This window comes from Coturnix japonica, chromosome 18 (assembly GCF_001577835.2).
Source record: "Coturnix japonica isolate 7356 chromosome 18, Coturnix japonica 2.1, whole genome shotgun sequence".
In the NCBI taxonomy this organism is placed as follows: Eukaryota; Metazoa; Chordata; class Aves; order Galliformes; family Phasianidae; genus Coturnix; species Coturnix japonica.
The window spans coordinates 1,755,238-1,782,896 of NC_029533.1; the positions used below are offsets into that span (position 1 = coordinate 1,755,238).

The following is a 27,659-nucleotide window of genomic DNA, read 5'->3' on the forward strand; positions in this document are numbered from 1 at the left end:
TCCTCAAAGCCCCACAGTGCCCAGGGATGGATGCGGGTTGGCAGCTGCCACCATTGGGTAACACTGCATTGATGCTCTGTGCTCTGTGCCTCCCACAGCCTGCAACTGCAACCTGCATGCACGGCGCTGCCGCTTCAACATGGAGCTGTACAAGCTGTCGGGCAGAAAGAGCGGCGGGGTTTGCCTCAACTGCAGGCACAACACGGCCGGGAGGCACTGCCACTACTGCAAGGAGGGCTTCTACCGTGACCTCAGCAAGCCCATCTCCCACCGCAAGGCCTGCAAAGGTACCTCTATGGAGCCCCTAAAGGCACGGGATGGCACTTCAGCATGGTTGGGTGCCTACAGCCCAAGCTCTGCTGTTTTAAATAAGAGCAAACCCTGCAGACGCAATGCCATAAGCCCACGCTTCCCAGATGCGGGCTCATCCATCCCCTCAAACAATTGTTCTTTCCTCTTCCCCCTGTCTTCTCACACCGCTCTTGAAACTTGAGCTTTGCTGCATTGAAACGCTCCTCCAAACCCCCCACAGGTTGTGACAAAATGTGGCCGTTGGAGCTCCCAGATACAAAGCACTGCAATAAATATGCCGGTGCGCCGGCGGCTCCCTGACTCGCGGGCTATTAGCACAATTTCACACTCGTTGCAATGGGTTATTGTTGGTGTAATCCACCATCCTACACAACAGCGGGTGAAATGGAGTTTCCTCCAGCAAAGGCATCCCTTTGAACGCTGGCTTTTCCCGAGCCCTGGTTATGTCACTGTGTTTTGTGTAAACCCCTGTTATATGGCCCCGATTCAGGGGCTGCTCTGAAATAACTGTTGCGAATATGATTTTTTCACATGTACCCTGTTTAACCCAATGCATGCCGGACAGGGACCCACTGAGGAGTCCCAAAGCACCAAGGCTATGCTTCCATTTGTCGTGCTTTCTTCTTTTTCCCATTGGTGCTCATGGTGGAACCCCACATTTGGCTCTTTCCAACCTCCACCTGCTCCTCCCACTGCAGATCAGTGCTGTATCAGCTCATGGTATTAAACCCAACCCTGGTAACTGACGGGCTATTGGCACTGATGTCATCTTCTTGGAACAGAACTCCATGTGGTTGTACAGCCTGGCCATAAAACAGCCCCATATTTTTGAGGATGAATGTGCATGAGTTTTGAAGACAAATGATGGTAAATGATAGACATTATGGGCACACCTGGGAGGAAAGCAGGATTTGGTTTCTAAAGGAGGGGGAACAGAGCTCTTGGCAGGGACAGTGGGCCGTGTGCCCCGTCCCTCTCCATCAACTATAGAGGGAGCTGCGGGACCAGCTTTGAGTTCTGCGAGCATCTCTTGGGGTCAAACTGGAGATGAGCCCTTGCAGACCTCCGCCCCCCAACCCCCTAGGGATGCTGGGTGCTCTGATGCCCACAGCACTGTAGGGTTAGGGTTACAGTTAGGGTTAGGGTTGAGGTTGGAGTTAAAGTTAGGAATAGTGTTAGGGTTGGGGTTGGATTTAGGATTAGGGTTAGGATGCTGGATGGCAGTGCAAGAGATCTGTCCTCGCTGCCCACATTAGAGGGAGGTGAGGTGCATCCTAAGAGAGATGGTTCCTTTCCCCCAACCACTTCTCATCAATGCTCATGTCTAGCCCAGCCCATTCATGGCTTCACAAGGCCGTGTCCAATGCAAGACTTCCTCCAGGGGAAGGAAGGAATCTGTGGTTTTCCAGCTTCCTTCTCTTCAACTTTTTTTCTTCCTTGAAGACCAGTTGTTGTCCCTTTGCTATGTGAGATGAGCCAACCCCTGGTGCTGGTGGGCTGGGGTCAAATTCTTGCATCAGGGCTGGGTTGTTGCTGAGTGATCACATCTCTGGAGAAACCCTGAACTTCCTCAGTATTGATCTGCCCAACACAGGGCTTGGTTTGTCCATGGGTTTACTCTTCCCTGTGGAACTGCACGTGAATCATCACAATCGCCTCCCACCAAGGCTGTCCCATTGACCTCCCATTCCTGTGCTGAGCTCCTTGCTCACCTGCTGCCTGTGCCTTGGGTTTGTGGTAAGATCATCAGCTCTGAGGCTTTGGCTTCACTGACAGATTTGATTGAAGTATTATTAGTGGTAGAACCCACCCGCAGGAGCCTCATTTCCCAGGGACCAAGCTAAAAACACATCAGGAGGAGAGACTGTTTGAGTTTTTTTCCTCAATGAAAGTACTTTCCAATCTGCTCTCCCTCTTGTTACCAACCCTTGAACTTTGGAAGAAGCAATTTCTCCCACAGGAGCAGGCTCAGCTCTACATTGCTTCAGAGACATGAGGTCCCGTGCCTGCTCCTCTCTGCCTGCCCACACCTTCCCCTGGGTGTCTTTGATCAAAATTGATATTTTTCAATGAAAAAAAAAAAAAAATAAACCAGGTTTGTCAGCAAAGCCAGCAGAAGGAGGCAGCGATGCTCTGGTCCTGCAGGTCTCAGCATCCCCAGCAGCTCTCTGCAGTCACTTCAAGAAGTACTCAAACAGCAGAGCTCATAGACAAGGAGGGAATTCCAGCAGCTATTACCAGGAGGAGAGCACTTGGCTTCTCCAGGTGCCAGCTCAGGAGGAGGAAATGGGAGAGCCCTGAGAAGCAGTGCAGGAAGGCAGAAGCTGAAATGCCAGGAGATTATTTGTCTTTGTCTGATAAAAGAGGGAATTCATGTGCTGCTGGTGAGAAAGGCTTTAAATCTCCAGGAGAATGTGATGAGGAACACTCTGCGCGAACATGATCCCTAGGCAAACTAAATCCAGTTCACAATATTGCAGGCAGGGCAGCGATCTCATGGCAAAACTGTGCACAGCACATCTAGAAAGCCATCATTAGGGTTCAGAGTTAATGGAGGAAATGTTTCAACCTCTGCTTATAGTCAGCAATTGGGGTGGGTAGGGCCAAGCCAGGCTGGCTGGAGGCACATCAGGTGCACAGCTTTCTCTTCCCCATGGCGTAAGTAAGTGTGACACGAGCTGAGATCACACCTTCTGTTGTTCACTCAAATGGGATTTCATTGTTCTGAAAGCTTGTCCAGGATGGAGCTGCCCAGAAAGCAGGAAGATGCTAATTCTCCATCAGGGCGGTCCTTTCAGATCACCTCCGTCACACCTGAGGGAAGCTAAACCCGGAGCTTTGTGCCTCTGTTTGCCTTTCAGCACACGTGTGTGGGGAAGATTAGCAGCTGGCAGTGCCTCTGACCAGCATTCCGGGCTGGGAAAATGTTTGCATTTTTGTCATGCTACACCGTCTGCCTTTGGTGGGACAGAGATACCCCAACAAGTTCCAACATTTTGCCAGGTTATTTTACATCCTTTTGTGTACAGTCTGAAGACTTCCTGCAGATTTTCTCAGTCCCAACCCCCATATCCTGATATTGCTGATGATCTGGTGGATGTTGGTGTGTCTCAGCAGCTCTACACAAGGGGCAGTGATTAGTCCTGCAGCCCAAGACAAGGACACAGACCCCCAGTTCTGCACTAGCACATCCCCAGGGGAAATCTCCTCCTAGCTTCAGGCAGAGAGGAGCTGGCCAGGAGTGCCTATATCTGTATAGATATTAATCCCAGCTAATGTAACTACAGATGTTCTCATTCATGGGCCCATCTAATCCTGTTGGGTCTTTGCCATGGTGTCTCGTAGCACGAGGCTCTACGAGTTAATTATGTGCGGTGCAAGGAAGCGTTTCCTTTGATCGCTGGAATAGGTTCCTCTTTGAGAGCACTGAATGTCCCTTTGTGCCTTCCTGGAGGAGCAGCACCTGTCTGACCCGGGCATGGCGCACGCCTTGGCACCTCTCCACCATCTCTTGGCACCGCTGCCGCCTCCTGGGTGCTCCTCCTGCCTTTCACTCAGGCTGAGGGCCCGACGCTGATTTCTATAGCGTCCTGATGTGCTATTCAACGTGGCTCTACCCCTCTCCAAGCACAACCTGCTATCTCCTGGCTCTTCTGTGCTCGGCTGCAATCAGCCAGATGTTCGCAGGCGGCTGGAGCTGAAGTGCTTGCAGCTGGCGGGGACCCTCCAGTGCTCCTCCCACCCGTGCATCCATCAGGCTTTCAGCTGCCAGCCCAAAAATCCTCTGGCCACATTGGGCAGGTTCCACACTTGGGGCAGGGCCTGTGCACGCTGTGGAAGGTCCCACATGTTGGGCAGTTTCCATGCACTTTATTTTAAGGCCCCTTCCAAGTCATCCAAGGCACTGAGTCAGGGGGAAGCCATTATCTGATGTTGTCCTCAACCACATCTCAGGCACCTGCTGCAGTGTGCTGCCTTTCCCTTCCCTTCCCTTCCCTTCCCTTCCCTTCCCTTCCCTTCCCTTCCCTTCCCTTCCCTTCCCTCCCTTCCCGTTCCCTTCCTTTCCCTTCCCTTCCCTTCCCCCTTTTTCTCCTTTCCTCCTTTTCACCCCCCTCTTTTCCTCCTTTTCCCCCCTCCATTTTTTCCTTTTTTTCTTCCTTCCTTCCTTTCCCCCCATCTCATTTCCCTGCCCTCTTTTTGATTTCTTCCTTTCTTCCTCTTTTTTCATTTTTTTTCTTTTCCTTCCTTCTCATTTCTCTTCTTCCTTTTTCCATTTCCATTTTTTCTCTTTTCCTTGCTTTTTATTCCCATATTTTTCCTTTCCCATCCATTTATTTCTTTTCCCCACCCCCTCATTCCTCCTTTTTTCCCCCCTTTTCCTCATTTCCTTTCTTCCTTTTTTCCCCCTTTTCCTTCCTTTTGCTTTTTCCCCCACTTTCCTTATACCTTTCTTTAATCTTTCCCCTTTTCCACCCCCCACCCCCACATTTTGCTCACAGTGTCCCCCCCACCCCAGAGGCCTCAGCCGAGCTCCCCAAAGCCCTGCCTGCTTCCTGTGCTCTGGGTGCCCTTTCCCTCTCCTTGTGTAACCCTGCCCTCATATGCTCACTTTTTCATTAACTGCTGTGCTGCTGCTCTGCTCACACACTCTGCCACCAGCCCGCTCCCTTTGCAGCCCTGCTAACTCCCCTCTCCATCTACCCTGTGTGTATTTTTCCTCCTGACCCCCCTCCTGTTGTGTTCCCCCTGCAGAGTGTGATTGCCATCCCGTGGGCGCTGCCGGCCAAACCTGCAACCAGACCACAGGGCAATGTCCGTGCAAGGACGGCGTCACCGGCCTCACCTGCAACCGCTGCGCCAAGGGCTTCCAGCAGAGCCGCTCACCCATCGCGCCCTGCATAAGTAGGTGCAGAGAGGGAACCCTGAGCACACTGAGCAGCTCACACTGTAGGGTGCATTGGCCAACAGCCAACGGAGCGGATCTCACCAACAAATTATGGAGCAGGAATCCTTTCTTCACTTTCTGATGTAGAAAATCCATGTTCCAGGCTGGTTTTTGGTCACTCCTCCTTCCCCGTGCTGCAGTGGGGTGGCATGAGCCCAGCCCAAACGCTGCTTTCCCTCAGTGCCGTGCTGTGCCCTGCAGACACTGTGAGCAAAGGGCTGTCCTCCCCCAGAGCCCGCGACCGTGGTGAACCAGAGGGTAAATTCCCCTTGCGTCACCCCCTGGGGATGCGCTGCGCTAAGCAAAGACAGACACAGCATTTCAGCACAGCCATGAGCTCACCTCCCTTCCTCCAACACCCCCCAACCCCCAGCAGTGATCCCAGGGATGCTCCATAAGTGCCAGGAGTGATGCTGGGGGGCACGCAGGGCTCAGCTGCTCTGCACTGGGACTAACCCTGCATCTCTAACATCTAACCTCTGTCCCCTCTTGTCCTGCAGAGATCCCTGCCGCGCCGCCCCCCACAGCTGCCAGCAGCACAGAGGAGCCCGCAGGTACGTGTGTCCCCCTCCACAGCCCCTCAGTGCCACCATCTTTTCTTGCCTTAACATGAAAAATAGACCAAATTATTGCGCTGACCTAAGAGACTCAGATAACTTCTGTGCCCCCGATATTGGAGTTTTCCAACCCAGGCTGGGCTTATGGGAGCGCATGGGGTGATCAGGGGTTACCCCAAGCAGAAGAGCCCATTCCCCTGCCATGTCTCTGCACCAGCATCACTGTGGTCCCCTCCATCCCTATGGTTACCCAGAGTGACCCCCTGCTGCCCCACATCCCAGTGAGGGATCCAACCCGACCCCTCTAACTGAGCACGAAGGCAGAGCTGGGGTGGAAGCATCAAACTTTTGGGGGCCCTGCCTGGTTCTGCTTCATCCCAATGGGAGAAAATGGTTTACAGAGCTGCCAGTCACCGCTGTCTGATCTGCTCTAACCCAGATCGGGGTGGGAGTGATTACCGGAGGTGGAGGATTTCAGCAGGAGGGTTTAAATGGAACCAGGTGATGGGATCGGTGCAGCTCTGTCTGGGTCTGCAGCGCTGCGAATGAGGAGGGGGTGTCAGGTTGGGATGTTATTGGGCAGCCAACACTGCCGAGCACCCGTCCCTGCTTTCCATCCACAGCGCTGCGGGGAGAGGCTTTAATCTAATTACATGCTTTATTTGCGCCAATTTGTTTTCCAATCAATCTTGCTCAGCCAGAAGAAAAGGAGGTTTCCACGGGGCTCGTTCACACTCCTTGTTCCAAGGGAGAGATTCGGGCAGTTCTCCTGGGTGGGAGTGAATCCTGCTGCCCCTCGCGTGGGGCAGATGGCCCCATGGCACTGCCATAAGGCAGCTCTGGGGCATCCCAGGCACTGTGCTTTGGGAAGAGGCTGTGAGGTGGGGATCCTGTGTGGGGCTGGATGTGGGGCAGGGCTGTGGGGCAGAGGGTGCTCTGTGAGCTTTGGCACCCCTGTGCTGGCTGTCAGCCCACAGCGGCATTTAGGGCCCGACCTGGGGGAAATCAATGGGAATTCAGCTGTATAAATCAGGATTAGAAATGTAAATCCCATGGGGATTCGAAGCCTCAAACCTGCAGTTTGAGTTACACACCCCAGCCAAGAAATGAGGCTGTAATTGCTCTGTCATGTCAGGATTGAGGACCATTCATTTCCGTTCCCGACATGTGGCTTTGGTGGAGTATTAGAGACCCTTTAGGAACTGCGAGCACTGCAATTTGCAGCCCCGAGCCCACAGCCTGCATCCCATCCATCCCATATCCATCCCATATCCATCCTATATCCATCCCATATCCATCCCATATCCAGCCTATATCCGCCCTACAGTCATCCCATATCCAGCCTATATCTAACCTATATGTCTCTGTGCCATATGAGAGACAGAACTGCTGTCAGCCCCGGCCCCACAGAGGGGTGTCTGGGTACATCCCCCCACTGCTCCTCTTCATGTTCTGGCCCATTAATGGTGTTTCCCTGCCCCTCCTCTGCCCCACAGACTGTGATTCATACTGCAAAGCCTCCAAGGGGAAGCTAAAGATCAACATGAAGAAGTACTGCAAGAAGGACTATGGTGAGTGCAGCTACCCCAAAGCCAGCTGTGCTGCGGGGCGGGCAGTGCTGTGGGATTAGTGTTATGGGATAAGAGATGTTATGGGATAAAGAGATACTATGGGAAAGTGATGCTGTGGGATAGAAGATGTTATGGAATAAAGGATACTGTGGGATAAGAGATGTTATGGGTTAAGAGATGCCGTGGAATAAGTGATGTTGTGGGATAAGAGATGCTATGGAACATGAGGTGTTATGGGATATGAGATGCTATGGGATCAGAGATGCTATTGGAGAAGTGATGCTGAGGAATAAGAGATGCTGTGGGAGAAGTGATGCTGTGGGATGGGATAGGCAATGCTGCAGGGTAAATGATGCTGTGGGGTAGGCAGTGCCATGGGATGAGTGATGCTACAGAGTCAGCAGTGCTTTGGGTTAAGGAATGCTTTGGGATCAGTGATGCTCCAGGACAGCAATGCTTTGGGATAGGGGATGAGCGATGCTGTGGGACCAGCAATGGGGCGGCTCAGTGCTGGGACAGCTCACATTTCCAGTAGAGCTGAGAGGGAAGAAAGGGCTGAAGAGCTGCAGGGGGGTAACGTAGCCCCTCTGAGTGACACCACAGCGGGACGCCAATTAGGAGACTCTTTTCCTCACTGTTCCATGGCACCACTACACTGAATGTCCTAAAAGGCCCTAATGAGCTGAACGGAGCTGCTGCTCCTGCAGGCTCCGCTGGCTGCTATCACCCCACGCTCCTCAATGGGGCCTTTGAGCTGCCCGCCCCATTCACGGGCTGAAAGGGGATGTTGTCCCCGATTCACTTCCCCTATCTCTCCTCTTTGGGTCCCGTGGCGGTGGGTTTTTTGTTGGTTTTCCTTTTGATAAATCGGGCTCTTTCCCACAAGTGCAAATATTTGCAGTGCAGCAGTGATGGGGAGGGAGGGGGGAGTGGGAATGGGGGGGGTCCTGCAGCACTGTGCCCACTGCCCCACTACAGGGAGAGCCCCAGCAGAGGTGTGGGGCTGGGATGGCCCTGTGCCCCACCAGGCTTAGGGGCTGTAAATCCCTGATACTGAGGCAGCAGGAAACTGGCAGCTGGAGAGGCAAAGCTCAGTCAGTGCCTTTGCCAACTATGTTAAAAGAAATAATAATAGTAAAAAGGAAATATATATATATATATCCCATATGAACGTTTTGCTCCAGCGGGGGAGGATGCAGCACTTTCCATTCCCAGTGTCATCACTGCGGTCCCAAAGGCTCTACCCTATATCCTCTGCATGTGGGATGCTGTGGGGCTGAGCAGGGGATGCAGTAGGGATGCTGTGGGGCTGAGCATGGGATGCATATGGGATGCATATGGGATGCAGTGGGGCTGAGCATGGGATGTAATGGGGCTAAGAATAGGACACCATTGATCTCCATGTGGGATGTAGTAGGACTTTGCATGGGATGCAGTGTAGATCTGCATGGGGTGCAGTGGGGCTGCACATGGAATGCAGCAGGGCTTCATGTGGGGCTATGAATGGGCTGCTGTGGGTCTCCACGTGGGATGCAGTGGGGCCACATATGGGATTCAGCACAGCGGTGGCAGTGCCAACCTGCCCCTCAGCTTCATGCCCTCCACCCCACAGACAGAGGCAGCTCTCCCCACACCATGGGTCAGTATGGGGTGCCCCGTGAGCTCCTCCTGGTTCCTTCCCACTCACTCTCTCCATGCTGTCAGCGCAGAGCCGGGCAGGTCAAAGGTTTAATCTCTTTTGGAAAGATTTTGTTTCCAAAAACTCAAATTTGGCCGATGTTCACATTTTGTTACCTTCACACCAGGCTGGGAAATACGCGGTCAGAGCTTTCGGGTGTTTGTTTAATTCTTCTTCTTCTTTTTTTTTTGCTTTAATGAAAGCAGCTGGTGTTCATGCCATGCTTAGCAGGAAAAGTACCGATACTCTGCAGTGTGCAATGGAGGGGTGTGCAGTGCAATGGAGGGGTGTGCAATGTGGAGTGAAGGGGTGCACAGTGTGTGTGCAAGGGTGTGCAGTGCAGGGTGGAGGGGTGAGGCTGAGCTCCTCTTTAAGCTCACACACGTCACAACCTTTCTCCTCTCCCTCCTCCTTTTCCAGCTGTGCAGATCCACATCCTGAAAGCGGAAAAAAATGCCGACTGGTGGAAGTTCACCGTCAACATCATCTCCGTCTACAAACAAGGCAGCAACCGGCTGCGGCGCGGGGACCAGACCCTGTGGGTGCACGCCAAGGACATCGCCTGCAAGTGCCCCAAGGTGAAGCCCATGAAGAAGTACCTCCTGCTGGGCAGCACTGAGGACTCTCCAGACCAGAGCGGCATCATCGCGGATAAGAGCAGCCTGGTGATCCAATGGCGGGACACATGGGCACGGCGGCTGAGGAAGTTCCAGCAGAGGGAGAAGAAGGGGAAGTGTAGGAAGGCGTAGGGAGGAGAGGTGATGGACTGAGAGCTGCTGGGGGTGGGTGGGGGGTGGGAGCGGGGGGCTCATGGCGTGTTGTATTGAGGAAATGGTAACAAAAATACATGAAACCCAACGATGGAACTGCAGATGTGGCGATAAAAGCGCCGGGTGGAGGAGGGGGTGTGGAGCAGTGGGGTGGAGGGGGGAGTGGGGGAACCCAGGGGCACTGAGATGGCACCGAATGGACAGCTGGACATTGAAAGGACAGACAGCACTGTGCTGCTGCCAGGCACCAAACCTGCACCGAACCGACACTGATGGCACCGGAGTGGCTCAGAACCGATGTGGAGCTGACAACAAACAGGCACCAAACTGATACCCAGCATCAAACCAACGCTGAACCAGAACCAAACCAACAGTGAAACAACCCGACACCAAACTGCCAGTGCTGCACCCACACCAGGTATCCAGGAGCACAGGGCGATGCTGGAGGAGCCCTACCCAGAACATGGACCCCAGCTTACAGCAGCAGCCCAGCACAGGAGCTGGCACAGCCATCCTGGGCCCCTCGGTGCTGCAGTGGGTCCAGGGCAGGACAAGGTGCAGGCTGCACTCTCACCCCATGGAAACACCCGACCATGGCTGCCCCATGACTTCCATGGGCTCATTCCTGTGCCAGGACAGCAAACGCAGCCCCCAGAACAAGGCCAGATGCCGTGGCACTGCTCAGCCCCATGGCACAGTCCCATGGCACATTAAGGGCTCCTGGGGTCCCTGGTCCATGGCTGTGAGGGCAGCGCGGTACCTGGGGGGGAAGCAAACATTCAGTCGCTACGCAAAGCAAAACCTCCCTGCTCTTTTTCCTTTCAGGAAACTTGGAAACATCCATTTTATGACATTTTCCAGCCGTTTTTGCCTTGTTTTATAGCAATCGACAATATTTATGTAATGACATAAACCACCATAAAGCGAGGCAGCCGTGTAAATAGGTGCAATGCAGAGGGCTCCAGGGCAGCAGCCGCCACAGAGGGAGGGAGGGGGGGAGGGAGGGAGCTCTGCGGAACCCCCAGCCCCATAGGAAGGGGTCTGGAGGAAAAGCAGCCCCTCAGCCCAGCTCTACTCATCCCCTCACCCAGCATGGAGCTCAGTTTCCCCACTGCAGTGCCCAATGTGAGCCAGCAGCCATGCATCCAAGGGGACTGTGACCACCAAGAATCCATCCCCAAGTCCTTTTCTGCCCTGCACAGCAGGAGAGTGAGCACAGGGCACACAAGGATACCCACAGGGATACCCTGTGCCCCCTGAGCACCTTCCCCAGCCCCCAGCACAGCCACAGTGCTCCTAGCTCTGCTCCACCACCAGCCAGCTCCCATATGGCTACCAGGGCTTGGTGGCCCTGGGGTTCCAGCCCCATCCATGGCCCTATAAGCACGACTGGGGGAGCAACTGGTGCCACTGGTGTCACTGGTACAATTCATGCCCTTGGTGCAAACGGTGCCACTGCTGCCACTGGTGCCCATCCCTTGGGACATCCCCCAGCATTGAGGTGCCCATGGGTGCAGCCCTACCCTGCATCCCCCACAGCCCCAGGATCACCCCAGGGGAACCCACGGCCATCACCCAGCAGGGCAAAGCTTCAACCCCAAACATCACCAGCACGGCCAGAGCTCTGCCGTGTCACCATTACACACCAATCGCACACTCACCCCATGAGCCTGGCACCCCTCGGGGCACCAACCCACAGCGCTGGGATATGGGGGACAACCCTGGGGGCATCAGCAGAAGTTGGGATGGGGCCGAGGAGCCGCACAGACACCAAAACCACCATTAAAACCACCACCAAAACCACCACCACCACCTCCTGCATCACATCCGTCCCCGTGCAGCCGCCTCCTCTCGGTCCCGGAGCTGTCACAAACCTGTGTTCATTTTTTTTTTATTGTTTCATTTTGATTATTTCTGTTAATATCTTGGAATTGTAAATGTTGTTTAGTTACGACCATCGCATACGGCTTTGGGCAACGTCTCTTTACGATGCATACTAATATATTATGGTTATTATATATGAATATATTTAATGACACGTGGAAAAAAAAAAAGAGAACAAAGTTGTGGATTTTCTTCTTGTTTTTGTTACTGTCGGGGTTTCTTTATTTTGGTCCCTTTTTGGGGGTTATTTTTTTCTTCCTTCTTTAGACTGGCTGTAACTGAACCCAAAGGAGCCTGTAACTGCCCATTGCCCACTGCTAGAACTGAAGTCAGAAACACATTGAATAAACTCTTACAAACCGTCCCGGTGTGAGAGCAGCTCTGCTTCCCATCGCCCCCATGCTGTGGGGACACCTCTGGGTGCCAACCCATGGCTGGGATGGGGCACAGCAGAGCCCCACAGTGCTCCTCATCCCTACATGGATTGGGGATTTCAGCCCTAGAGGACAAAAAAACCCCAAGCAAACGGTGCTGTTAATGGTGCTACAGGCGGCCCCAGGGTCAGCCCGTGTGACCCACGCTCTTGGTGGCTCCATTGATTTATTCATTACAAAACATCACAGAGGGCAGAAATCTCAGATCTTTACTGCGGGGACAAATGGTGCACTGGGGTCCCATCCCACCCCACATTCCCCCAACCCCCCAGTTCCTGAGATCTCAGTTCGGTGTGAAGCAGCAAATGGGCTCCTGGGTTGACCCCCATGGCCACAGCCAGGGACGGCAATGAGACGTCAGATGTCACAAAGCTGGGGGATCCCTCTGGGAGGCAGCAGAACCCCCTCCCCAAAGTCAGCCCCCAGGTGCTGTGTGCCGTGGGGTGAATGCGAGCACTGACAGCAGGCAGACAAGTGGTATAGAAACGGACCAGCTTTTATTCTGTAGTTATTGCTCGCTCTACCAAGTCTGAAATCAAATTGGCAAAGATAACAAAATAACAACGTTTTATTTTCTCCTTGTTTGGCCACGTGTGAGTGTCCAGGATCGCTTTTGTAATAAGTCATCCTTCCCTTCAGTTTAAAGGTATAAAAGAAGGAGGCAGATCTCGGCCCCGAGATGGGAGCACAGACACCAGCACACGTCCCAGGGCACAGCAGAGCAGCAGTGGGTGTGCTTTGGGCACAGCCATGCACACTGTGCACCCAGGGGCCCAGCAGCAGCGGGCAGACAGGGAACACATCACCCATTGCATGGCTGTGTCCTCCCACTGTATGAAATCCAGGCAGGGAGAGTGTGCTCAGCCGTGCGCCGAGTGGAGGGACATCTGATGGACACGGCTTCATGCTGACGCTGTGGGGCTCACTGGAAGCACAGGGGGCTTTGTGCAGCACAGGGCTCTCTGCAGAGCTCAGCTGCAGCTCCCACCGGGCCCCCCCTACTTGGTGGGCCAGACAGCGACCACGGCGATGGCAATCAGCAGCAGCACGATCACCACCAGCATTCCTGGAAGAGATGAGACCAGGCGGTAAGGTGGCTGCCTTCATCTTCTACAATTGCTCTTTTGCAATTACACCTCCTCCCTCCCCCCCCCAACACCCCACTGCCCCCCCCAGGCACGTCTCCATTCTCATGAGCCCCCGACTCACGTCGCTCTTCTCTCACTGACCCCTCAAATTAATTCTTTAGCTATGCCTGCGGAGTATCGTCCTGCTCTGACATCTGCCTCACAAAGATTACAGGGGATACGTTCAGCTCATTGCGAGGGCTGCTCTGGAATCCCTCTGTACCGTCCCGCCGGGGGAAAGGATTATTGGGGAGGAAACCCAAATTGCATCAGGAAATTGTTTCCAATGCAAACTACTCCCACTTCCAGGGAACTCTGCAGAGTGCGAGCAGAGCTGTTGGCGCTGTACCTGCCTTTGGAAAGCAAACATGGAGCAATGCTGGTGGGCACAGCACAGCTCTGCCCCACGGTAAGGACACTGCCCCACATCCTTGAGCACAGCCCCACACTGGGCCCTCCAGCATTGGGCTCCAGGTCGGTGTCTGCCCGCAGTAATCCCAGCAGAGCTGTGGGAACACACTGGGGCTCCAAGAGCGGAAAATAACCCATCCCCGCTCTCAGTCCGCGAGCAGATGACGATTACTCAACCACTTACAATATTTACAAGTCCAGCTCATGGCAATTAAAAAAGGATGTATTAAAATAAACTCCTCTTTCCAAGCTGGAAAAGGATATTAGAGACGGCTCTTTGTCAATAGTGTCATGTTTTCTGTGCAGGAACCATCCCAGCGCCAGACCCGACGTGTTTTTCCAGCAGTGCAGTTACCACCAGAGCTCCTCGAGCTCTGCTCAGCCCCATTCGGATCCGCTCTGCCCCCCCAGGCTGTGCTCACAGGGCTCAGCCCTGCACGGGCTGTGTGCTGTGTGTTGTGTGCAGACCCCTCTCTGCCACGCTTTGCACTGGGGGGGAGGAAGGAGTTTAGAGGGTGCAAATCCTTTGCACGGTTTCACTGCAATGGGAGTTTATGGACTTGAGTAATTAATTAGACGACCCGAGATGGAACACGCCCTGTTAAGTGTGAGCTATTAACGATACTGAGTTAATGGGGCGTAATTATTCCTTGACAGCTCCCAAGAAGTAGTGCACGTAAACGCGGCAGTGCTGCACACGTTGGGGACACACAGACTGAGGCTGACAGGCAACAGCGGGAAGCTGCAGAGCAATGCAGGGCAGCAGAAGAAGGAAACATGCTGCATTTCCTCCTGGACAGAAATGGTTATTAAACCCAGAGCTGCTGCCCTGTCCCCAAAAGCACTGCATGAGGATTTTCTCCCATAGGGGATGGAGGGGATGGGATGGGTCAGTGCAGCATGAGCTGGTGCTCAGAGCCCGTGTGTGCTCTGTGCTCCCTCGCAGAGCCCTTTGGTGTCAGTGCTAACAACAGCCACAGCCCAGCACTGATTGCTGCTCCTCAGCTGACACCGGTGCCTTCACAGCCCGCTGCTGCTCGTGCCAGCTTTGTGACAAGGCAATATTTACCGTGAAATATCCATTATTGTGCTGAATGCATCTCCTGGGGATGTGAATGCATTGAGGATCTGGCAGGGACTCGAGTGCCTTTGAAAAGGCAGGCAGGAACTCCGTCATAAATACATCTTGTTTTGACAACTCAACCCCGGCTCAGGTTGCCCTGGGCCATCCATTGCCCATCACCAGCAATGGGGCACCCCAACTGTGGGCAGCAGCGCTGGGCTCTCTGGGTGCAGCCCAATGGAGCTGGCAATGGAAAGAGGTGAACAATGGGGAGAAGGTCCAGAATGGTTTTGCAGTATCATGGGAAAGCTGATTAAAGCAAATGCGGGGTGAGTTTGCTTGTGACAGCTGAGCTCTGGACTCAGTGAGCAAGGAAATCTCTTCCAGTCCTCACTGAAGTGAATGGGCCTTATAAATAGGAGAAGTAAATACGAGCATATGCAGAGGGATGGCTTCTCTCCTTCCATTTCCAATTCGGTGTAGTGCCATCCTCAGCACTGGCGTCTTTTATAGATAATATAAAAATAATAAATAGCATGTGAGGACTTTAAAGAGCCCGGTATAGCATTACATTTTCTGGAAAAAGCCAAGTTTTGTGCCAAGGAAGTGAAATTCCCACCAAACTGTCCCTCCCGAAGTTTATGAACAAGTCTTCTTTTATACCAGACACGGAGCGCTAACTTATAAACACATAATGGCTGTTTTATAGGGCGGGGGGGAAGCAGGGAGAGGATGGAGCTGCAACCAGAGGCCGGGCTGCTTTCTTTATGGACATTGTAACCTCACAGCGTTAAAAAAAAGCAAAAGCCAACACCTTTACCTGCATTTTCATTGAGTTAATTCATTGCCCTGACTGTCAGGGCAGCAGAGCTCCACTCCTGCCCATGACACACTCATCCAGCACAGCAAGAACTCAGCACATTCATCCTGCTACCCTTCACCTTCCCTAAAAGAAGCCACTTTCTCCCCCAAAAGCTATAAAACCTCTCCCCCTAACATCCTCCTGCCTTCAAGCGAGACGGGGCATGCAATTTGTATTGCATTAAGAACCACTTTAGCACAAATCCCACGCTATTAAGCCGGCTTGTATGTAAATACACTCCCCAATCCCTACACCTGCATCACTGAAGCCATCTCCCCGGAGGCCCCGTTCTTTATTAGCTCTGTGACAGCCAAACCTGTGCTGGGGCCTTGCAAAGCGCCGTGCCTGTGTGCTGTCCCACGCCTGTGGGAGCCCGGCATTATTGCTTCTGACCTCCTCTGGTCAGCCCAGAAATTCAACGCTGCATTCATACCTCTCAGCTCTGACATGGAAATCATTGGCAACTCTCACACAAATCAAGACCAGGCTCCGAGATGGGTTATTAAAGGCTCCAACGCCCATGTGCTTCATTGGGTCTGAGGGAAAAAAGGAGACACTGCTCATGAAAGCTAAGCTCTTTGGAAACAACAACTATTGCATTATTAATTCCTTGTTTGGAAGAGAGACAGAGCTAGGTCATTCCTGTGTAGGACGAAAAGCTCAGGAGTCATTCTGCACTTGAAGTTGCCATCCAACCATAAGTCGTTGTGAACAGAACCACAAAGTGCTGCAGAGGTGCCCCAGAACAGTGGAGATGTGACCCTGAGTGGGCATGGTGGGGTGCGTTGGGATGATCTTAAAGGCCATTTCCAACCTTAATGAATCTGCTGTGCTATGAGAAGCTGCATTTTGCTGCTGTGCCCCTCTCTCTGCAGTGTGATGCTGTTAGCACAAGCTTTCTATTGGGGCACAAGGCACCTCCCCGCATTGACAGCAGCACCTGCTGGCAAACAACAGCGAGACAGAAACAAATGGCAAAGCCAGCCCCAGAAGAAAGGCAAAGTGGGTTTAAATCCAAACCTTTTATTGCTTCGGTGATCAAATGATCCCCAGCATTCGGGTCCCAAACCACGTGCACAGCCCAACGGAACGGCAGGAAGTGAGATAAGTGTTTCCCTTAATCCATTATTGTCAGACCTCAATTTGCTTCTCTTCTAATCTATTTTTCAAATTACAAACGCATGCCAGATAACACATTGAACTACTTCCAAGAGCACTTGCAATGAAATCCCATCTTCTTTCAAGAGAGAAATGTATATTTTGTATAAGCCCAACCTCAAATGAACTGCCACGTCTGGAGGAGCAGCAGAGCTGAGTGCAGCCCCCCCACCTGTGGGCTCCCACCATTGCTCACATCTCCAGCACAGCCACTGCTCACTCTGCACCAAGGGAATCTGTGCTTCTGGCACTGCTTGAGGGTTGCAATGCAAAGCTCAAGCTGCCACGTAAATGCAAACATGATAATTCTGTGGGTCTCCTTAAGATACAGATGATCCAGCTCCTGCATCAAGGGGAGACACAGGCAAAAGCAGGCACAAATGAAGGTTTCTGGTGGAGCTGAGGACTAACCTGCTGCTGCTCTCCCTGATGCTATTTTACTTCCACTCAAACCTGGCAGCTTCCACTGAGCTCTGCTTCCCTGCTCTGTGTGCACACAGTGCAGGACATCACCCAGACCCCAGCACGCACGAAGCTGGAACCGTGCTCATGTTTATTCCTTTTGCTCTTGCTCGAGTGACTTCACAGACTTTCCTTGCCTGTCCTCACACTGCTATTATCAAACTATTTCCAAACCAAAAGGTCATCGGCAGACACGGTTACTGGATTTTTTTGCACGCAACTTATTTTTCTTCCTTTTTCTTAACATTAAGTAAGCACGCACACTTTCCAACGTTCCCTTCTCCAAACTCTCTAGCATCCTTTCCCTTACATAAGCAATGCCAAGAAACAAGATCAGTCAAGAACCAGGCTGCATTTCTGAACAACTGTGTTACAGCTTGGAATGGGACTTGTGAAAGCCTGACAACCAGCAGTGTGCACCAAGCCTTCCCAGAAAAAGGAAACAAGACAAGCCTGGGTGGGATCCTACAAGTCCCTGCCCTTAGACAAGGCTCACCCATGGGAGTCCAACCTATAAATGGGTGGCACCTGAACTCTTCTGGTATATGCTGTGTGAAAACCAGAGGGAATCATACAATGGTCAAGTTGGAAGGTTGTTAGGGTTGGGAAGGGCCTTGGTTGGGTTGGAAGGGACCTTGGTTGGGTTGGGTTGGATTGGAAGGGACCTGGGTTGGGTTGTGTTGGGTTAGAAGGGACTTTAGTTGAGTTGAGTTGGGTTGGGTTGGAAGGGGCTGGTACCCCCCCACCCCAAGCTCAGGCTGCCCAGGGCCCATCCATGCCCTTGGGCACCTCCAGGGATGGGGCACCCACAGTTCTGGGCAGCAGTGCCAGGGTCTCACTGCCCTCTAAGTAAAGAATTTCTGCCTCACATCCAACCTAAATCTCCCCTCATTTCACTTAAAAACTTTCCCCAACCTTAACCAACCTGCACGGACAGCAGGGCTAAGACGGGTTACATCCTGGAGTCGCAGCTCCTCCTCAAATCCATCCATCCTTTGCTCCTTCCCCAGCAGCCCGCATGCTGGCACAGGGCTGTAGCCCAGCTGGCAGCCCCCAATGGATCCCAAAAGGAACCGCCACCCCAAGCCGCTACCTGGGGCAGCACTATGCAGGGACACGACAGATGATCCCAGTGGGGGGCTGTTGTTCCTCCAGTAAAAACAAATGGGAGAAAAAATAAATAAAATGAAAGGACTGCTCTGCTGGCCTGGCACAGAAGGGACATCTGCCTGTGTCCATCTGCCACTGTGCTGACACCCCGGCTTTGTTTTTGGTAGGGTCAGTTTTCTGCCATTATAGCTCCCTGAACCAGCTCACCAGGACACTCTGCCAGCACAAGGAAAGAGATGGGAGCGTGGGGAGAGGGAGCAGGTAGCCCCAGATCTGCTCAGACACATCAGTAAATCGTCCCATAAGGCTCTTAAATCACTGGAGGAGGTATTATCTTTTGCCTCCTCCTTTGTTTTTCACTCAACCAAATGCTGTGATTACTGGGTGAGATGAATGTAATATAGTGCCAGGATGCTTCTGAAATGTTTAAAGCATCAACAACTACTGTTATGCGTGAAGGCAAGAGTAAAACAAGTAAAACAAAGAAATCACAGCCCAAGTCAGCCCAATGAAAGGAACAAGAAACAGAACTGCAGTTTTAATGCTCTATCTGAACCTGCAAGAGGAACTTTACCAGCAAGGCACTGACCAAGGAGGGTGTTATAGCACAGACATAATATAGTGCTCATACCAAGTCATTTCAGGTCAGATTAAGTGTTCTTGAAGTCTGGTCCATGTGTCTTTTATTTTATAAAGTGCCCTACTTGCACAGGAATTGTAAGAACTCCTGAAAATGGGATGCTGGCTCCTAAGTCACTTGGATACTTAACTGCGTGGTCAGAAGGGCTGAGATTTACATACAAATTGCAAAGCTTCTAAATGGCTTCCTCAGAGCAAGAAACGGGGGTGGAAACGAGAGAGTATTTAATGATTAGTTCCTTATGGGTCCGACATTCTTGAAGCATATTTCTTGCAGTCCCTGGAACACTCCTGCATTCTTGATTGCAAAATGGCAATAAGTGATTTCCTTTGAAAGCCTTGTCTTTTATTGGAATACTAAAAATACCCCACCAGCCCCACTCTACGCCACTCTCTCTCTTTCCTGGACAGGCACCATCAACCCTGATGTATTCTATTTTGAAGAAGGCAATAAACATTTCAGCATGGTCTGTTCAATCCCACTTCGTAATAGATCTTGCATTTCCAGTGGAGCCCCTAGTAGCACCATAAATCATCTTTACATAGACTGAAGTATGAGAAACTCAAGCTCAAAGGCAGCATGGATTTTTTTCTTTTCTCTTAAAAAAATAAAATGAAATAAAAATTACAAATGGGCACAAAAGAGTTGAGAATGAAATGGGAACCCACTGGGATGCCCCCATCAGACAGAGCTGCTGCCGTGGTTAACAAACCTGCACTGTGCAGCTCTGCTCCAGCCCATTCACTTGATGTAAACCTACCTGGAAAGATGATGCTTTGTCGGGTGAGGCTTGGAAAGAATTTCCCCCCGCATCCATTACATCTGAACAAACACGGGTTTCAAATCTGGGATACTCTGGCTGTTGCTTATTTAAAAAGCCGCAGATGAAGATTAATTGCGTACCGTGTCTGAACTGGTGACACACATCCACCTCTCCTTTGTTTGGTTTCTTCATTCCATATTGACAAAGTCTGAACCATTCTTCCAACTGCTTCACTCCTTGTGTCTGTCTCCATTTGCTACAGGCCTTGGAGAAGAATCTCAAAGTACATTCAGGTACACGACCAGGTGACTACCACGTTAGCTAGTTTTATCACTGATGTTCTTGGCTGAGGCCAGGAGCTCCTCCAGAAACAGCAGAGTGCCAGGAGGCTCAAGAACTAAGGCCAGCTAAGGGCAGGATGCTACCAGCCTTCCTCAAGCCCTCAGCATTAAAGTCTTATGCAGTCAAGTGCCAGCAAGGACGTAATTCAGAGTGATGGCACAGACTGCAAACACAAGTCAATGGTGGACAACAAAAACTGCTTCCCAAGTATGAATCTGCCCACCAGGAGCTTGGTTACACAAGGAGAGCTGGGTGAATCCAGCACTCAAACAGCAAGATCTGGTCAATCCAAAGAGAAGACAATAAGTCCTAAATCATAAAACCTTCAAGAGGAAAAGCACCATTGGTTTCCAGTGCGACACAATGCTCAAAGTGCGGTCAACATCAACTCAGACCAAGTTGCTCATGGCTTTGATAATATAAGGCTGGTAAACCTCCAGGAATGCTCCTGGCTCCTTCTGGATGAAGCCACAGCAGCAGATACTCTCAGCTTTGCAAACGGGCCGTGCTGCTCTGAGAAAGGTTCTCACTAATGACTGCAAGAGCCTCCTCTAAAGGCCAAGGGAAACAGGCCGGGTGAAGCAGCCTCTGTCAAAACACAAAGCCAACAAATACAGAGCCACGATAAGAAATCAGAGCTGACTTGTATAATCACTTCTAGAAGTTTGCGGTAAATGGAGCCTGAAGAGCAGAAGGCTGATAGAACAACGTCGTTCGGAAGCAGCATGAAAGTTTCACGTCGATGAAGGAGGGAATTCAATCTGCGCCGAATTCTTGAAATCATTTAGATGCTAAATGAAGTTCCTCCTCCAAAAAAAGAAAGGAAGGCATTTCTTAAAGCCCACACACAGATCTGTGACTGCCGCATGTTAGGGGCTGACATAGAACTATTCTGGTTTTGGAAGGCTGCATTGTCTCCTGTGTCAGCGTGGCTGGTTTCCTTCATTTCGTATTTTGAACTTATCCCAGTGCAGCACACAAGGTTGTCTTTCATTTTGGGTAAAACTGAAAGAAAGGGGGAAAACTCCGATATCACTTTATCTCAGTACCTTCTTAAACGTGAGGAGTTTGTAAGCTCTTGGCTCCAGTTCTTTCCCTTTGCCTGCCCATACACCAAGGAGGAGCTGTGCTCCCAGCAGGGAATGGCAGCAGGACCCAAGAGCACCTGCACAAGGCAGGATGGTTTCCTCCTGATGTTTTGCATTGTTTGTTACCACTGGAGAACAATTCCCTTTTAGAGCTCCTTAAGGCATTGCTAGATACAGGACAGGTTTGTGTGAGGACTGTGCCTCTGTTACCAAACCATCAGCGAGGACAAAAACACCACGGAACAAAAAGAAGCTGCCTGATTTACTAATGCCTCCTTCTCCTTCAGACTGATCCGCTCAGCTCGGTGATCCCCTCACACTTGGAGGTGGAGAAGAAGCACGCGCTGCAGAGGGGCCCATAAATCGCCGCGGTCATTTGTCTGAGCCCCAGCGAGGGACGCTCCAGATGCTTTTGCAATAGTGCTGTTTTGATAGCATTACCAGCAGCGTCCCTTATTAATCATGTTGCCACTAAACGTCCCTGTGGACTATTTGCTGATGCTGAGTTTTTCCAAACCATCCCAGTTTCCTCTGAATTTACGGAAAGCTCAGTGAAGATGTCTGCAATGAAAACGAACCTCACAACCGGGGAAAGGAGGGGAAACAAACTCACTTTTAACCATGGCTCGTCCTCTGCTTAATCCTTTCCCAAGGTAAGCATTTGGCTTTTGAGGAGGCACATCAAAAACGGAGATGAAAGGAAACGTACCCTTCCATTTCTTAGCACAATGATGTTTTGGTGCAAGATGATCCTAAATACAACACAAGAATCAATGCTGCTGACGGGACACCCTTATTTGCCTTCCATATGGAAGCCTGGATGTTGTGTTTTCCTGCTGGCATTCATGGCTCTTTCTTTTAGCATCGTCCACTGGAGTTTTAAGGACTTTGAAGGAGATTTTCAGCATGGTCAACTGCCAAGAGCCATCTCCCAGCTAGCTGCCTCGCTCATAAGTCAGTAGCTGACATTACAACAGCAGATTCTATCTGCAAATCCAATAATCCTCCAACTACCAAACATCGCTTTCCCCTGAGATTACTTTTGATGGGGAAGAACATCCTTTGCGAGGCAAAACATTTTATTTAGCATTTTAGCTAACAAAACACATGGCAAAGATACAGCCCTCCCCACAAAATCCATTTTCCAGCTCCCCTCCTCACTCAGCCCTCCTGTGAACATGGGAAACCATTAACACAAGCTGCCACAATTAACTCCCAGCATCTTCTTCAGCACCTCAGACAATCCTGAGCTACTTGTCATGCAAACAACCTGCGAGATTCATTCTCCTCGCAGGGAAAGGAGGGGTAAATTACAGAGTTAAGTAGATTACTGGGCAAGGAGTCACACTCTGCAGCCTTATGAGATGATTAGACCCTGGGAAATCCATACACCAAATCCCCAGGCTCCATAGTGCACATTCACTACCAGATTCTGGATAAACCGCAATCAAGAACCTTCCCTGGCAGCACTGAGTATTCCCATTCCAATGAGCTTTCATAGAGCTATCCCCCAAAAAGGAGACTGTATTTAAGACGTTAGAGAAAAAGGATCTCACGGCTGCATTTAGCAGCTCGGGTGTGAGATGCCTGTTTCTCTTTCTAGTCTTTGTTCAGCAATGCTACCAGTACCATCAGCATTGATACTAAAGAAGCACCATTGTGGCTCTGTGGGTGTGTGAGCAGCACTGCCAGCAACAGGACCCAGGGACTACAGAGGGCTGCTGGCAAATGAGACAGAGAGAAGCAGTTCTCTGCCACATGCATTCAATAACTTTGGCCTGACACCTCAACTTTTTCAACCCAAAAGAGGAAAGAAATGTAAGATTTGCAGTAAGAAAGCCAGCTGCTCTAGCAGCAGTGGGGAACGGCCCATAGGGAGCTCCAAAGAACAAGCTCCCAGTGAAGGTCCATTTGCTCCATGGTAGATGGGTGATCCCATCTCAGGACTCTCCCAGGAATACCTGGACTGACATTATGGTAACCCATATGGTGACATAAATGGGCAGCATTTGTCCCCTGCTAACATCTTCTTGCAATGAGCACCAGCTGCAGCAGCAGTCCAGGGAGAGGCTGTTCCACAGATGTTCCAGACTTCACTTTATAACACACTTCATTTTCTTTTTAAAAGACTCCTATGCAGCATTATTCAGCAACCCTCCATTATCTAAAGAATTACAAATTCCCTATTTTCTTGATCTATATAAAGCAAAGGGCGTAACCCCATCAAGCACATGAAGGTGAGAGTTTGCTGCAAGCTCTCCCTCCCACCTGGGGTATTTTTACCAAAGCCACGTCTTTAAAAATAGCTCTCAGAGAAAGTCTCTTATGCAAGAAGTTAGTTCAGGACTGTGAACTGCAGCCTGCCCCCATCCACAGAAACTCCACCACAAGGACTATTTTGTGCCCTGGGAGCTCAGTGGAGGCAGTGAGAATGGGAAAAAAAGCCAGCAAAGTGGATTCAGCAGTCAACCTGATGCAGGGGTCTCATCTCATGGATGGTATGCTAAGCTCAGGTGGGGATAGCAGCATCGCAAGCATTAGGGAGCTACCAGGTAGGGCAGCTGCTGCAGGACAGAGCCAGCAAAGCAGAGCGATGCCTTGCAACGATCACTGCACCACTTCCTACCTCCACCTCTCATGACCACGTGGGTTTTTTTTAGCTCTCACCTTCCAAGAACCTTGGCAGAAGAGCACAAACCCCAGAGGGAAAACAGAACCGGCCACGTGAGCCCACAGAGATGGGAAGCCTGCCTAGAAGTTACACGTTTCCTGCCTTCCTGACGTCCCACTTTTTTCTCAGCTAATGCTGAATGAAGGCTCCGGAAGGGTGTCCTCCCCTCAGCTCAGCCATTCTGTGTCTCAGGTGAGCTGGACCACCACTGCACCCAGTCCCTATGCAGAGCCGAGCCAAAACTACCCCTTACCTCACGCTCGGTCCTCCCACAAACCTTGCCAAATTAAGCAAGGAAGCAGACGACTGGAGCTCGTATGTTGTAAAACTTGTTCAGTCATAACCCATAAAAATACCTGAATGCCCACCTACGGACATGTGCTGCTGCCACCGAGGGCCCCACGCCTCCCATTGGGTGCTGCTCAGGCTGGGATGCCATTCCATGTCCAGATACGCCCAACTGCAAATGCTGATGAGAATCATTCTGCTTTGTGCTACAACTTGCAGGACTAAAGATGAACACCTCTTGACCTTCTCACTCAGCAGCAAAGGAAAATCAGTTCTGATGAACCCCTCCTCCCTTAGAAGATGAGCCCCAGCATCTGGATCCTCTGGTCATGAAAAATAAGGATCTTTCAAAAGGAAGCAAGCCACCCAGACAGCCTGAGCAGAGAATCCAGCATTCCTTATCTCAGCTCCCATAAAGCAATCCCCTCTCCTGCAGGACTCCAGATCCACCAGATCCCCATTCACTTCAAGCAATCAGCAGTGCTATCCTCCGCCTGCAGCCCAGGCTGGAGCAGACCCAGGCACAGCATCCCAACACAGGAACAGCTTTTCATCGCCATGCAACGCTGGCTGAACTAAATCCAAGATATTCCACGATATGGTTTCTCTCCCAGAGCATTAACCACTAAGATGTGTGCGCAAATATGTTATGAATGCCTAAATGCAAGCAGCTAAGTACACAGGAAAGGAACTTATTCTGCTCTCACCTACATCACTGCATTCAGCCACCAAAGCAATGAATGCTTGTGAAGTGCTGTAGGTGATGGCAAACAAATGAAGCACTCCAGAGCTGTTAGGAGCAGCACAGGACACAGCAAAACTGTGCACCAAGTGGGAATATTTGTAATAAGCAAAACAAACAGCAGAGCTGCAAATAGTGACACTGGGAAGGAGGTGCAATGAGGAAGAGATGGAGAACAGAGTGTGCAGGCCATGCAACAGTCCATGCAATAGTAACTGCGGCCATGGTGGGGATGGACAAGAGAGGAAAGGGAGCTCTCAATGAGGCGAGGCAAAAGGCATTCAGCATTTCATAAATTCACTGGCAACAACGACAGCAGCAAAACAACAAGACGCAAAAAGCCGTTTCCAGTCACACCAAAACTATTTACAAATCGAGGTCAGATTCGTCAAATAGTTCCAGGGTAAGAAAGCAAAACAGAATGAGGTTTGTAAAATGCAATGAGGGAGGGGCAGAGGAGTAACCACCACATCCCTCTTGCACTGTGTACTGCAGGAACGCATCCAGGCTTCAGAAAAGAGGGCTCCAATGCCTCAATGTGAAGGGCAGGGAGCACTGGGTGTGAAGTCTGGCCTGGTTTGGGCAGCAGGCTGAGGGACGTGGGAAGCTGAGCAGGGCAACACGCAGCCCAGCACGGCGCGCCCCAACCTCACGCTCCAGCAAGAGCTGGGGATCAACTTTAATTAAACACTGATCCAGCTCCCACGCCACCGCAGCGTGCTCTCAAACACTGCCCCTGAGCGAAGCCGTTCTGAATCAGAAAGCACAAAGATCAGACAAAAAGCTCTAAATTCACAAATAGGAACCCAGAGCCCCTTCTCAGGACATTGGAAACGTCAGTGTTTACAGTGCTGAGCTGACAGCCTGCCCCAAACCATCCCCTCCGAACCACTTGGCACCGCTGCTGTTACCCAAACGTCGGCCTGTTCCCCCTTGCTTTGGAGCCTTCAAGTATTGAGGAGGGAAATAAACAAAATGCAAAAAAACCCCATGAAAATGCCAGAAAAACATTTGCTGCTCCTTGAGTGGGAATGAGTCACTTTGGCTCTGAAAAGGTGCTTTTCCAAAACTTTCTAGCAGCGCCGTCGCCTCGCTAATGCTCCAGAGCTGAACACAAAGCTCTGCCTGCTGGGATCCCCACAGACATTATAAACGCTGCAGCACTACAACAGGCAGCCCTGCAGGAGCTGGAAGCCTGGCCGTGTTACACACAGCCCATGAATGCAGCCAGAAACCTCTGGTTGTGCAGGGTTTATGCTTTCCAGACTCTCTGAACCTGGTGGCTCTTCTCTTGCTGATTCAGGACAGTTATACAAAGACGTGTATAAAGGGACTGTGCTAAAATCCTGACCCTTGTGCTGCGCAAAGCACTCACCTGGTGGGTTGTTCTTGTGGGCAGCACAAGCAAATGATGAAACACTGCAAAGAACAGCAGCACCACGGGCTCCTGAGTGCAGGTGAGCAGGGCAGGAGGGAGCAGTTATCACCTGCAACCATTTCCCATTATCTACATCACACCTGAACTTGAGCCACAATGTGGGAATTGCTCAGCAGAGGAAGTAAAACGAGTTTATAGAAGTTCCTGATATGAGAATGTTATTCCCACTCTGCTCTGCCCAATAAACCCCCCCAGTGTGCAGCTGGCAAAGCCTCAGCTCAGCACCTGCCAAGCTGACAGCATCGCTGGGTGCTCTCCAGTGGGTGTGAGGCTGCACAGCATCCAGCACCAAGCCCTGAACAGGCTCACTTCAGTTCTGTGTGCTCTGCTCCAGGTGAGCTTATTCTGCTCTCCTGCACAAGGATCTGGACAGGCTGATCACTGGGCTGAGGCCAATGGGATGAGCTTCAACAAGACCAAGTGCTGCATCCTGCATGTTGGTCACAACAACCCCATGCATTGCTGCAGGCTTGGGGCAGAGTGGCTGGAAGATTTCTAAAGCTGTAACAACCAGCTGCCTCATGAGCCATTTCCCTGGCAGCTCATTGCCCAGCCAGCCCATGGCATTTTATACCTATATCCCTCCCTGTGTGCACACCCATAGCATGGGCAGAAAGAACCAGAGATCACCCTTCTGCTTCAACCTCTGCTCCCTGCAGGGCTGAGGATGGCGGCTCTGTACCACCCATGCTGGGTTCCCAGTCACAGCTCCCCACGGGCTGACCCAATGCACCCAACCCACACTGCTGCAGACACAGTTTGCCTACACAGCCAGGCCCATTCACACACAGAGGGCCTCCCAGGGACAAAGCCCACTGTTCCTTAATTAAGCCTAAGCGAAAGGCAGCCTAACAGCATCCCATTTCCATCTGTGGGTACCTCAGCCTGCACTTCAAGTGCACCACTGGCAGAGCCAGGCTGAGCTGCACGACAGCTTTCCCTTGTAGGCACAGCCCTGCAGCCCAGCCTGCTGTAGCCCTGCCTGTTATGCTGGATGTCCCTACAAACAAAGGGGCTGCTGTGTTGAGCACTTCTGCCCCAGCCTGGAGAGCTCTTCAGCGCTTCTCATCTCATTAACGTTGCCCTAAATGCAATCCCTGCAGCAGAACAAGGGTACACATAGAAGCAGGGCCCTTTGCATGCCTGCAAGGAGCTCTGCTCAGCCCCTGCACATCTGCACGTGGATGGCTGTGCACCTGCCTGGTGCAACAACTTCACCTCGAGTGGGACCTGGAGCTGCAATTCCTCCCTGCTCATTAGCAATGCCCGGCAACACACAGCAGACAAAGCTCTGCAAACAAAGTGCAGGGGGAAGGGGAGAGAGAGGAGGATTTTTTGTTGTT

At 51.5% G+C, this 27,659-nt stretch overlaps 2 protein-coding genes across 3 annotated transcripts in view; one reads left to right on the top strand and one right to left on the bottom strand.

Moving 5' to 3' along the window:
- NTN1 (netrin 1) overlaps positions 1-12,079 on the top strand; it is a 44,733-nt gene extending 32,654 nt beyond the window's left edge. Inside the window, exons 2-6 of the mRNA XM_015879925.2 lie at positions 99-287; positions 5,065-5,214; positions 5,758-5,811; positions 7,311-7,385; positions 9,484-12,079. Of these exons, the coding sequence (XP_015735411.1) occupies positions 99-287; positions 5,065-5,214; positions 5,758-5,811; positions 7,311-7,385; positions 9,484-9,812 (797 nt within the window). The 3' untranslated portion in view covers positions 9,813-12,079. The remainder of the gene's footprint in view (positions 1-98; positions 288-5,064; positions 5,215-5,757; positions 5,812-7,310; positions 7,386-9,483) is intronic.
- The window catches only part of STX8 (syntaxin 8), a 67,058-nt gene continuing 51,115 nt past the window's right edge, over positions 11,717-27,659 (bottom strand). The window contains exons 8-9 of one of the 2 annotated variants that reach the window (XM_015879927.2): positions 16,048-16,150; positions 11,717-13,217 (exon numbers count right to left, since the gene is read on the bottom strand). In XM_015879927.2, the coding sequence (XP_015735413.1) occupies positions 12,509-13,217; positions 16,048-16,150 (812 nt within the window). In that variant the 3' untranslated portion in view covers positions 11,717-12,508. The remainder of the gene's footprint in view (positions 13,218-16,047; positions 16,151-27,659) is intronic. The other variant, XM_015879930.1, reaches the window with a different exon arrangement.